The sequence below is a fragment of the Pseudophryne corroboree genome, chromosome 2 (genome assembly GCF_028390025.1).
Source record: "Pseudophryne corroboree isolate aPseCor3 chromosome 2, aPseCor3.hap2, whole genome shotgun sequence".
Taxonomy (NCBI): Eukaryota; Metazoa; Chordata; class Amphibia; order Anura; family Myobatrachidae; genus Pseudophryne; species Pseudophryne corroboree.
The window spans coordinates 644,566,608-644,579,802 of NC_086445.1; the positions used below are offsets into that span (position 1 = coordinate 644,566,608).

At 47.3% G+C, this 13,195-nt stretch overlaps 1 protein-coding gene across 6 annotated transcripts in view; it reads left to right on the forward strand.

The window, feature by feature from the left end:
- NAV1 (neuron navigator 1) overlaps positions 1–13,195 on the forward strand; it is a 468,103-nt gene that overhangs the window by 370,171 nt on the left and 84,737 nt on the right. For all 6 annotated transcript variants that reach the window (XM_063954974.1, XM_063954975.1, XM_063954973.1 and 3 more), the window contains 2 exons: positions 4,716–4,869; positions 8,582–8,676. In XM_063954974.1, the coding sequence (XP_063811044.1) occupies positions 4,716–4,869; positions 8,582–8,676 (249 nt within the window). The remainder of the gene's footprint in view (positions 1–4,715; positions 4,870–8,581; positions 8,677–13,195) is intronic.

Here is a 13,195-nt window from a genome sequence, read left to right on the forward strand (position 1 = left end):
GTGCTCTTCCCAGGAGAAGACTATGTTAGGGACACAAACGGCTGTGGGAGTGTACCTGTCGGCACCGCCGACACCTGATTGGGTGAATGTTTTGAGTGCTTTGAATGCAAATGTGGCTCTGATAAATAAGAGATTGGATAAATCTGAGTCTCAGATCCAGTCATGGAAGAAATCCGTAGAGGATGTGTTGTTACAAGTCCAGACCCCCTTGGGGTCACAAAAACGTTAATTTGCCCAGCTGGCAGACACGGATACCGACACGGACACTGACTTAAGTGTCGACTATAGTGATGCCAGATTAGATCCAAAACTGGCAAAGAGCATTCAGTACATGATTGTGGCAATAAGAGACGTATTACAGATCACTGAGGACCCTACTGTTCCTGATACTAGGGTCTGTATGTATAAAGGAAAGAAACCTGAGGTAACGTTTCCTTCCTCTCATGAACTGAACACGCTTTGTGAAAAGGTTTGGGAAAATCCTGACAAAAAGTTTCAGATTCCCAAAAGGATTCCAATGGTGTATCCTTTTCCCTCTGGGGATAGCGAAAAATGGGAGTCACCCCCCATTGTGGACAAAGCTCTATCACGGCTGTCCAAAAAGGTGGCTCTTCCGTCCCCTGACACGGCAGTCCTAAAGGATCCTGCGGATCATAGGCAGGAAAATACATTGAAATCCATTTATGTCACCACGGGTACGCTACTCAGACCAGCCATTGCATCTGCGTGGGTGAGGAGTGCTATTGAAAAATGGGCAGATAACTTGTCATCTGAAATAGATACCCTGGATAGGGATAGCGTTCTTTTGACACTAGGTTATATCAGGGACGCTGCAGTCTACCTAAAGGCAGCTGCGAGGGATATTGGTCTCTTGGGATCAAGGGCCAATGCCATGGCAGTCTCAGCTAGGAGAGCATTGTGGATTCATCAATGGAATGCTGATGCTGACTCTAAGAAAGCTATGGAGTCTCTACCGTATAAAGGTGGTGTATTGTTTGGTGATTGCCTCGCTGACTATGTATCTACGGCTACCGCGGGTAAGTCATCATTTTTACCTTATGTGCCTGCACCACAAAAGAAAGCACACTACTATCAGATGCAGTCCTTTCGGCCCAATAAATACAGAAAAGGCCGAGGGTCTTCCTTCCTTGCTTCTAGAGGAAAAGGTAAACAATCACCGGCCGTGGCCGGTTCCCAGGAGCAGAAGTCCTCCCCGGCTTCTGCCAAATCCACCGCATGACGCTGGGAGTCCGCACCGGTGGGGGCACGTCTCAGTCTCTTCAGTCAGTGCTGGGCTCGTTCGGCCCTGGACCCATGGGTTTTAGAAATAGTGTCCCAGGGGTGCAAACTGGAGTTTCAAGACGTTCCCCCTCGCCGATTTTGAAATCGGCCTTGCCAGCTTCTAATCCGGACAGGGAGGTGGTATGCGCCGCAATACAAAAATTGTGTCACAATCAAGTAATTGTCAGGGTTCCCCCATCGCAACAGGGGGAAGGCTTTTATCCGAGCCTGCTCGTGGTCCCGAAGCCAGACTGCTCAGTCAGACCAATCCTGAACCTCAAATCCCTCAATTTCTACCTGAATAAATTCAAGATGGAATCTCTCTGGGCAGTGATCTCCAGTCTGGAGGAGGGGGATTTTATGGTGTCGGTAGACATAAAGGATGCCTACTTACATGTTCCCATTTATCCTCCACATCAGGCTTACCTGAGGTTTGCCGTTCAGGATTGTCATTACCAATTTCAGACGTTGCCGTTTGGTCTGTCCACGGCTCCGAGGGTTTTCACCAAAGTAATGGTTCTCCTGCGCAAACAAGGAGTCACAATTATCCCGTACTTGGACGATCTCCTGATAAAGGCGAGATCCAGGGACCAATTGCTGCAGAACATTACGCTCTCCCTGACAATTCTGCAGCAACATGGTTGGCTCCTAAACTTCCCAAAATCACAGTTGGTTCCGACGAGACGGCTGTCGTTTTTGGGAATGATTCTGGACACAGAATTACAGAGTTTTTCTTCCAGTGGAAAAGGCTCTGGAAATTCAGAACCTGGTCAAACAAATTCTGAAACCAGCAAGAGTATCGATCCATCAATGCACTCGGTTGCTGGGGAAGATGGTGGCGGCCTACGAGGCCATTCAGTTTGACAGATTCCATGCCAGAGTGTTTCAGTGGGACCTGTTGGACAAGTGGTCCGGGTCCCATCTGCACATGCACCGAAGGATAATCCTGTCTTCCAAGACCAGAATCTCACTCCTGTGGTGGCTGCACAGCTCTCACCTCCTAGAGGGACGCAGGTTTGGGATCCAGGACTTGATCCTAGTGACCACGGATGCGAGTCTCCGAGGCTGGGGAGCAGTCACACAGGGGGTAAGCTTCCAGGGAAGATGGTCAAGCCAGGAAATTTGTCTGCACATAAACGTTCTGGAGTTAAGGGCCATTTACAACGGCCTTCTGCAAGCGGAACATCTTCTTCACAATCGGCCCGTCTTGATTCAGTCGGACAACATAACGACAGTAGCGTACATAAACCGCCAGGGCGGAACAAAGAGCAGAACGGCAATGGCAGAGGCCACAAAGGTTTTCCGCCTGGCGGAAAGGCATACAAGCGCTCTGTCAGCGATCTTCATTCCAGGAGTGGACAACTGGGAAGCAGCATTCCTCAGCAGACACGATCTCCATCCAGGAGAGTGGGGTCTTCATCAAGAGGTATTTGCAGAAGTGACAAGTCTTTGGGGAATTCCTCAAATAGACATGATGGTGTCTCGCCTCAACAAGAAACTTCAGAGATATTGTTCCAGGTCGAGAGACCCTCAAGCAATAGCAGTGGACGCCCTAGTGACACCGTGGGTGTTTCAGTTGGTGTATGTGTTTCCTCTGCTTCCACTCGTTCCAAAAGTGATAAAGATCATAAGAAGAACAAAGGTTCAAGCGATCCTCATTGTTCCAGACTAGCCAAGGAGGGCTTGGTATCCAGATCTTCAGGAATTACTCATAGGAGATCCCTGGCCTCTTCCTCTGATGGAGGATCTGTTGCAACAGAGGCCGTGCGTGTTCCAAGACTTACCGCGACTTCGTTTGACGGCTTGGCGGTTGAACGCCGGATCCTAGCCCGAAAGGGTATTCCCAAGGAAGTCATCCCCACTCTTATTCAGGCCAGAAAAGGAGTAACGTCTTAACATTACCACTGTATTTGGAGAAAATACGTGTCTTGGTGTGAATCCAGGAAGGCTCCTACGGAAGAATTTCAGTTATGACGTTTGCTCCATTTTCTACAAGCTGGTGTGGATGCGGGCCTAAAGTTGGGCTCAATTAAAGTACAAATTTCAGCCTTATCGGTTTTCTTCCAAAAACAATTGGCCTCCCTTCCAGAAGTTCAGACTTTCGTGAAAGGCGTGTTGCACATCCAACTTCCTTTTGTGCCCCCAGTGGCACCGTGGGATCTTAACGTGGTGTTGCAATTCCTTCAATCTCATTGGTTTGAACCTTTACAGAAGGTAGAGTTGAAATTCCTCACTTGGAAGGGGGTCATGCTGTTGTCCTTGGCATCTGCAAGGCGGGTGTCTGAATTAGCGGCCTTGTCTCACAAGAGCCCTTATTTGATCTTCCTTGAAGATAGAGCAGAGTTGAGGACTCGTCCGCAATATCTGCCGAAAGTTAGTTTCGTCATTCCACTTGAACCAACTTATTGTGGTGCCAGTGGCTAGTGACGCCTTGCTGGAATCGAAGTTTCTCGATGTTGTCAGAGCTTTGAACATTTATGTCGCCAGAACGTCTCCGTTTAGGAAAACGGAGGCTCTGTTTGTCCTGTATGCTCACAACAAGATTGGGGATCCTGCTTCCAAGCAGACTATTGCGCGCTGGATCTGATATACGATTCAGCATGCGCATTCTACGGCTGGATTGCCGTTACCGAAATCGGTGAAGGCCAATTCTACCAGAAAGGGGGCTCGTCTTGGGCGGCTGCCCGGGGGGTCTCGGCATTACAACTTTGCCGAGCGGCTACTTGGTCGGGTTCAAACACCTTTGCGAAGTTCTACAAGTTTGATACCCTGGCTGATGAGGACCTCATGTTTGGTCAATCGGTGCTACAGAGTCATCCGCACTCTCCTGCCCGTTCTAGAGCTTTTGTATAACCCCATGGTTCTTGATGTGACCCTAGCATCCTCTAGGACGTATGAGAAAATAGGATTTTAATACCTACCGGTAAATCCTTTTCTTTTAGTCCGTAGAGGATGCTGGGCGCCCGTCCCAGTGCGTACTGTATCTGCAGTTTTTTGTTACGTTTCAACACATGTTGTGTTACGTTTTTTTAGTCAGCCTGTTGCTGACGTTGTTAATGCCGTCGACTTGTGTTATGTTGAATGCCATGTTTTACGGCGTGCTTGAGGTGTGAGCTGGTATGTATCTCACCTTGGTTTAACAATAAATCCTTGTCCTCGAAATGTCCGTCTCCCTGGGCACAGTTCCTATAACTGGAGTCTGGAGGAGGGATATAGAGGGAGGAGCCAGTTCACACCCTTTGAAAGTCTTAAAGTGCCCATGTCTCCTGCGGATCCCGTCTATACCCCATGGTTCTTGATGTGACCCCAGCATCCTCTACGGACTAAGAGAAAAGGATTTACCGGTAGGTATTAAAATCCTATTTCTTGTTCTTACTCCCTTTTCAGGCTTTCAATTTTGAACCTTATTTTTTCTCTGCCCTCTTTCTCGTCAGCTGGAAGTTGACCTTTTGAAGGCAGAAAATGGCCGTCTAAAGGTGCCACCCTCTTCATTGCCTACAACCAATACTCCTTTGTGCCCTTCCCCACGACGTTCCCTGGCATTGACTCTCACGCAGTCCCTAAGAATTCCTGCATCTTCAGACACAGGTAATAAAATACTATTCAGCCATATTGTAGTATGTCCTAGCTTGGACTAACATGTGACCTAGTAAAATAAATATGCACCTGATTTAACGAGTGTTGTTGTAGTCAGAGGACCTGTCTTTTCTTCACCGTCTGACATTTCAACTACATTTAGCACAGATAATCTATCGTCGCAACTGTGTTAATGTGAATTATTTTCATAATGAAATTAGCTGCCTATTTTCACAGAGTCAAGCTTATGACAGCTTCAGTTTATCTTCACATTGTGGGATGTATATAATGGGGCTGATGCAGAGCTGGAAGTAAATTGAGTGTACAGATGTATCCACGTACATCTATCCTCCCTGCACGTTAATCTGCCCTTCTAGTCCCGCTATGCCGGCATGACTCTAGCGTCAAGCGTCTTTAGGTGCGACTTTTTCCATTAAATGTGTCCTATTCGCAATACGATGTGATAGGACATACAAGCAGCCTATGCTGATTTAAATATGTGGCATGCCTATATTCTGTGTGCAACCGTGGCTGTATCTGCATATAAAATGGAATGTTAGTCTTATTAGAAAACTACCATTTTGTATGCGGTTACAGCCGCAGACGCACAAAGAAATATAGGCATTGCTACATGTCATTTTAATCAGCAGAGTCTGATTGTGCGTCCTATTCGCATATTGCAAAAATCACTCACGCCAGGCGTCGTCTTATACATGTCAATATGGGATCCGGTCTCTAGGTCGACACTATCTAGGTCGACCACTGTTGGTCGACAGTAATTAGGTCAACAGGGTCTCTAGGTCGACATGTCGACATTTTGACTTGTCGACCTAAAATATGAGTTTTTCACGATTTTATTCTTTTTGTTTTGAACCTTTTCATACTTAACGATCCACGTGGACTACGATTGGAACAGTAATCTGTGCCAAGCGAAGCGAGCCATTCGAGGGGACCCCGTGGACTAATTGGGGTTCCCTGTCACTCTACGAAGAAAACGACCCAAAAAAACCATAAACTCATTTTGACCTGTCGACCTAAACCATGCCGACCTAAATACCCTGTCGACCTATTTACACTCGACCAATAGTGGTCGACCTAGTTACTATCTACCTTCCATACCACACCCATCAATATTGGTGGAAAAAGGCATATATGTGCTTTGCACAAAAGAAGCGTGCGCAGGAAAATTACGTATATTCACCCCTATGCAGAGCTATATTCACCAGCTGCTCTTGGCATCTTATGTGCAACATTTGCACCTGGTTTATTGGTCATCATCATCAGTTTGGACTTTCACCTTCCCTATACTATAGTAGGTGCAGCAGATATGCCTTCAAATATACATATTTTCCCTTACGTCCAGGGCTGCTTAGATAGCATTTCATTGGACACTAGCTGAACATTGCCTATGAGAGAACACATTACGCCCACATTCTGCCTTTCCGGTCAAAATTAGATGTGGTCGAGAAGCATATAACATTGCAATGTCAGAACTTGCATGATCCATTTTTTTTGGGCATGCAGTGTTAAATCCAAATGAGAAATGCTGCACAAATGGTCGTAACACTCCAATGTGTACAACTCTGTATGCTGTATCCGCAGACATCTTATCCACTTATCCATCTTTAATATATGAACTCACAAGCACTGTGTACATGATGACGAATCTGGTCACTCAGTTACCGGATGTTCCCACCGATTTTTAATGGATCTGAAATAAATAAGTATGACTGGTGCCCTCTGGTGTAGTATATCACATCTTTTAGTACAGATGTCCACCACCAATATGACACACCCTATAGAAAGGCTGTGTACTGTATATGGTGGTACGGAACCACTTGCTCAATCACATCTACTGCCTCAATGTGGCAGTCCCCTAGTTAACACTGATTCGCAAACTTCGACACTATTTTCCGTGTTTATCGTCGCCTCAGGATACATATGAAGAGAAAAATGAAGTGCAGAATATTTTAATTCAAATTAACATTTATTGTCACACAATATAAGTATAAAATGCCTATACATAAAAATAAAAAAAATAAGGCTTATCTGGTAAATCTCTTAGTCCAAGAGATGTTATATGGAGGTTAAGGTCAGTATACTCTTGGCGCCTTTCGTCCCTTACTCTCTCTTGCTGGACTTACTCAGGAGTGTATAAGTCTAGGTGTCCCCTTGGATCGATTCTTCTACCCTATGTAATTGAACGATAAAGGGGCGTGGTCATTTTCAGAATAAGCGCATCAATTCCTGTTCAGATATCAGGAAGTGTGTTATGCGCTGGTATATGAAAGTCCCCCTTAGTATGGATAGTGCTAACATACACCACAAACAGAGAGTGGTGTATATTGGCAATATTTTGAAAATGACCACGCCTTTTATCAGTACCCTTCTGTGATCAGCCATTTTCGTCTGACAGACCACAGGCTGACCACTGTGTAAAAAAAAATGTATAAAATAAAAATAAGTAAAAAAAAACAACAAAACTTACCTGCACCCATGGGCCAGTGATCGGTGAGCTCTGGGCAACTGTTCCTGTGCTGCTGCTTTGACCAAGTCATCTGATCCTTAAAGTGAGCTGACATACTGCAAAGTCCTGGCTGGCCGGCATCTCTGCTCACGTTACTGATCACAGGGGTCACAGCAGCAGCATAGGGAATCAGATGACCGGAGTTCACAATCACCATTTCTGGGTGCAGGTAAGTATTAGTTTCGCAGGGGGGATGTGGTAGGCGGCGACAGCGCATGCGTGGTTACACACTCATGGTATTTTTCTCGAAAAATACCATGAGAAGTTCGTGCAGAGATTCACAGGGACAGCGCTTTCTTGTAAGTTCTGTTCCTGTTTGCGATAATTGATACATCCTTGCAAATGCATTCTGTTATCGCAATGCAAACTTATCATATCCCTTCCGTATCTGAGATGCAGATTGTAATTAATTATGCCCCTTCGTGCAATCTCCCAGAAAAACCAATTTGTACTTTGAGTGTAGGGAATCTATAGCATAAAGCTGAAGACAGTGCCATCTGGTGTAGTGTTTTAAATACAACATCAAACACATTTGTAGTATTGCTGAGGGATGGGTGAATATTAATAGTAACACTTTGATAACCAAGTGTTAATACATATAAATTAGTGCAAAAATCAAACACTGACTATCTGTCTCAGGTTGCTCAGGCCTGTGTAATGCTTCCAAAGGGGAACACATGGAACGTGAGATTAGTGTTCCTTCCACTTACAGTTAGTGCAAAAAGAGCAGAGTTGTTGTTGTTATCTTGGTAAATAATAGACCCTGAGTATAACTACAAGATATTCTGAGCTAGGGCATCTTGACAAATAGGAACCAATGAAAAACGCTCTTCTTACAGAAAATGTATTTCAACCTTTACTGCCATTTTGTACACACCTTTGGGTGCACACTTATTTGCTTACCAATTATTGTGGTTCAGTTATGTGTTCTTGTTACATCTGTGTGCATCTGTGTTTAATGTGTGTATTATATGCGAGCCTCGATATTAGAAGTCGCCTTAGAAATAAGTAACCGTTGAAATAAATTACAGTATAGTATATGGTCATGGAAATCCTCTGGGACTTGTAATTCCTTTATTTTATAGCAGGCTTGCATTTTCCCTCCTTTTTTTAATTTTCTTTTGTATAAAGGATTATATTTGTTTCTAAAAAGAATACTTCCATATTGCTAAATGAACTGATGTGAGTCTCTTGCAGATATCTCTCCGATGGATGGTATTAATGGATCTCTTCAGCGGGAGGTTACGCTTCGTACTGTGATAAGAGTACCCCCACAGCATATTATTAAGGGGGTGAGTCATAGTTGGCAGAATTTCTCATACATTACAAGTATACACAGCACCAGGGCATTCCCTTACAAGTGTATCAGTAAAGTGCAAATGTCCTTTTATCTAAAACTAAATATATGGTAATTATGATACATAAGCAAATAGGTATCATTAAAATGGCTTTAGTGTAGCTAGCACAGAAATTATATAGAATATGGTCATTTTATATTATTTCTCTTACGTCCTAGAGGATGCTGGGGACTCCAAAAGGACCATGGGGTATAGACTGGATCCGCAGGAGACATGGGCACACTATAAGACTTTGAATGGGTGTGAACTGGCTCCTCCCTCTATGCCCCTCCTCCAGACCTCCATTAGATTCTGTGCCCAGAGAGACTGGTCACACACTGAGGAGCTCTACTGAGTTTCTCTGAAAATACTTTGTTAGGTTTTTTATTTTCAGGGAGACCTGCTGGCTACAGGCTCCCTGCTTCGTGGGAGTGAGGGGAGAGAAGTCAGACCTACTTCTTCTGAGTTAAAGGCTCTGCTCCTTAGGCTACTGGACACCACTAGCTCCAGAGGGTTCAATCACTTGGTGTGCCTAGCTGCTTGTTCCCGAAGCCGCGCCGTCATCCCACTCACTGAAGCCAGAAGAAAGAAGCCGGGTGAGTATACAGAAGCAAGCAGACTTCAGTGAGGACAGAAGACTTCAGTAACTGAGGTACAGCGCAGCGGTCACGCTGCGTTCCATGCTCCGACACATACACCAATGGCACTCACAGGGTGCAGGGCGCAGGGGGGGCGCCCTGGGCAGCAAGTTGCTGGAGTTATGAAAACTGGCAAAAGAGCATATATCAGTGTCTGGGACCTAAATATGAGACCCCCGCGAGTATAAATATTTAAATTTGAGCGGGACTACAGCGCGCCGGGAGGGGGCGTGGCTTAGCCCTCACAGCTTACCAGCGCCATTTTTCTCTCTTCACAGACATTACAGAGACGCTGGCCCGGACCTCCACTCTCCTTAGCAAGTACAGAGAGCAAAACGAGGTGGGGGGGGGGGGGGGGGCACAGTCATTTGGTACTATTAAACAGCGCAGTGATCATATATTATTTTTCTGTAGTATATGGGCGCTGGGGTGTGAGCTGGTATACCCCCTCTGTGTTCTCTCTAGCAGACTTCTCTGTGGGTCTGTCCCCTATTGCCAGTGTGAGTGTGTGTATGTCAGTATGGTGTGTCGACATGTCTGAGGCCGAGTGCTCCTCCCCGGAGGAGGTTACTGGGGGCGCAGAGAAAGATTTGGGAGTGACTCTGTCGGCACCGTCGACTGCTGATTGGGTGGCCATGTTGAGTACATTGAATGCAAAAGTGGCGTTATTGTCTAAAAGGCTGGATAAATCTGATTCTCGGACACAAACGTGGAGAAAATCCATGGAGGAAGCCTTATCCCAGGTATAGGCCCCCTCAGGGTCACAAAAGTGTTCATTTACCCAGATGGCGGATTCTGTTACCGACACGGACTCTGATTCCAGTGTCGACTTTAGTGAGGCCAGTTTACATCCAAAAGTGGTTGAGTATTCAGTACATGATTGTGGCAATTAAAGATGTTTTACATATATCTGAAGTGCCTGCTGTTCCAGATACAAGGGTTTGTTTATATAAGGGGAAAAAGCCTGAGGTGACGTTTCCCCCCTCTCATGAACTGAAAGCTTTGTGAAAAAGCTTGGGAATCGCCTGACAAAAGGTGGCAGATTCCCAAGACAGGGAAAAGTGGGAATCATCTCCCAATGTGGACAAGGCCCTGTCCCGGCTGTCCAAGAAGGTGGCGCATCCGCCTCCCGACACTGCTGCCCTCAAGGATCCTGCGGATCGTAAGCAGGAAACAACATTAAAGGCCATTTATGTCACTACGGGTGCACTCCTCACACCTGCCGTGGCGTCGGCATGGGTGAGTAGTGCTATTGCTAAGTGGGCTGATAATTTGGCATCTGACATGGATACCCTGGATAGGGATAACATTCTTTTGACTCTGGTTATATCAGGGACGCTGCAGCTTACCTAAAGGATGCGGCGAGGGATATTGGCCTCTTGGGATCAAGGGCCAATGCCATGGCAGTCTCGGCCAGGAGAGCGCTGTGGATTCATCAATGGAATGCTGATGCCGACTCCAAGAAAGCTATGGAAGCTCTCCCTTATAAAGGTAGTGTCTTGTTTGGTGACGGCCTCACTGACCTGGTGTCTACCGCTACAGCGGGTAAGTCCTCTTTTCTTCTTTATGTTCCAGCACAACAGAAAAAGGCACCCCATTATCAGATGCAGTCCTTTCGGCCTAATAAATACAAAAAAGGAAGAGGCTCGTCCTTCCTTGCTTCAAAAGGTAGAGAAAGGGGAAGAAGGGCGCCTGCTGTGTCAGGCTCCCAGGACCAAAAATCCTCCCCGGCCTCTGCCAAGTCCACCGCATGACGCTGGGGCTCCCCTAGAGGAGTCCGTGCCGGTGGGAGGCGCGTCTCAGACTCTTCAGTCAGGTCTGGTTTCACTCGGGCCTAGATCCTTGGGTGTTAGACATAGTGTCCCAAGGGTACAAACTGGAGTTTCGGGAGGTGCCCCCCATCCCCCACCGATTTTTCAAATCAGCCTTGCCAGTTTCTATCCCAGAAAGGGAAGTAGTGAGTGCTGCGATACAAAAGCTGTGTCAACAGAGTGTCATTGTCCCGGTACCCCCGTCCCAACGGGGAGAAGGGTTTTATTCGAGCCTCTTTGTCGTTCCAAAGCCGGACGGCTCGGTCAGACCGATCCTGAACCTAAAATCCCTCAATCTGTATTTTAAAACTTTCAAGTTCAAGATGGAATCTCTTCGAGCAGTGATCTCCAGTCTAGAAGGGGGGGATTTTATGGCGTCAGTCGACATAAAAGATGCCTACTTACACATCCCGATATATCCTCCACATCAAGCTTTGCTGAGATTTGCGGTGCAGGATTATCATTACCAATTTCAGACGTTGCCGTTTGGGCTTTCCACAGCCCCGAGGGTCTTCACCAAGGTGATGGCGGAAATGATGGTACTCCTACGCAAGCAAGGTGTCACAATTATCCCGTACTTGGACGATCTCCTGATAAAGGCGAGATCGAAGGAGCAGTTGCTAAGAAATGTGGAACTCTCCCTGACGGTTCTGCAACATCATGGTTGGATCCTAAATTTGCCAAAATCTCAGTTGATTCCGACAACTCAGCTGCCTTTCTTGGGCATGATCCTGGACGCGGAACTGCAAAGAATGTTTCTTCCAGCGGAAAAAGCTCTGGAAATCCAATGCATGGTCAAGGAGATTCTGAAACCGGCAAGAGTGTCGATTCATCAATGCACTCGAGTGCTAGGGAAGATGGTTGCGGCTTACGAAGCCATTCCGTTTGGCAGGTTTCATGCACGGGTGTTTCTGTGGGACCTGCTGGACAAATGGTCCGGGTCTCACCTGCACATGCACCGGAAAATAAGTTTGTCTTCCAGGACCAGAATTTCTCTCCTGTGGTGGCTGCAAAGTTCTTACCTTCTAGAGGGACGCAGGTTCGGAATCCAGGATTGGGTCCTGCTGACCACGGATGCAAGTCTCCGAGGCTGGGGAGCAGTCACGTTAGGAAGAAGTTTCCCAGGAAAATGGTCAAGCCAGGAAACTTGTCTCCACATAAACGTTCTGGAGTTAAGAGCCATTTACGGGGGCGTGGTCTGGCTGCTGAAGGAGGCAGCTGTGTTCTCAAAGAGCTCCCGGGACCCGCAGCTAATAATATATATATTTAGCTTTCCAAAACCCTCTCATCTGCCCCAATACCTCCCCTACCCCTCCTGTAACCCCTGCTGATCCCCCCCGAGGTGCCGCGGAATCGGGGAGCAGTTTTCACTGCTCCTGCGGGTTGCGGCCTACGGGGCTCACGGAAGCCGGGGCCTCAAGTATCCTCTCACGCCGGAGACCGTTCCGGGACCCACAACTCGGGCCGCGGACCTCCTCCGGAGCTCCGTTCTCCTCACTGCCGCTAGCCGCTGACCGCGGCTAAGAGTGTCTCCCTGCTGCCGGCTGTTTGCAGCACGCTTCCGCCTGACGGAGACCCTGAGACTCGCCGCGCCGGCGGGCGCCCGGCGGCCATCTTAAACTCGTCTGAGGTACTGTCTGTCTCTCTCTCCTGCTGGGCCCCCAGAGGTATATGCGCCAGTGATCTGAGGTGCCCAGGCGAGGGAAGGGGGAGGGGTGTACATAAGGCTGGGCCACACAGACCTTTTGGCTATCTACCACTTGCTAAAGTGCCCCATCCATCCACTCATTCAAGCGTCTGCACCAGCCGGTTCCCTGCTCAGTGGTCTCCACACAGCCTGCCACCCGCTGTCGCCATTCATCTATAACACTGTGGAGCGGTGTCGTGGCAGCGTATTTTTTTTAACACATAGTGTCCCGCAGAGACACCTCAATTAGACCAAGTCGGATGTTCTGCCACTGTGAGTTGACTTATGGTGCCCTAGCTATGTGCCTGCCTGCCTGATGCTGCCCTAAGACCACGTGG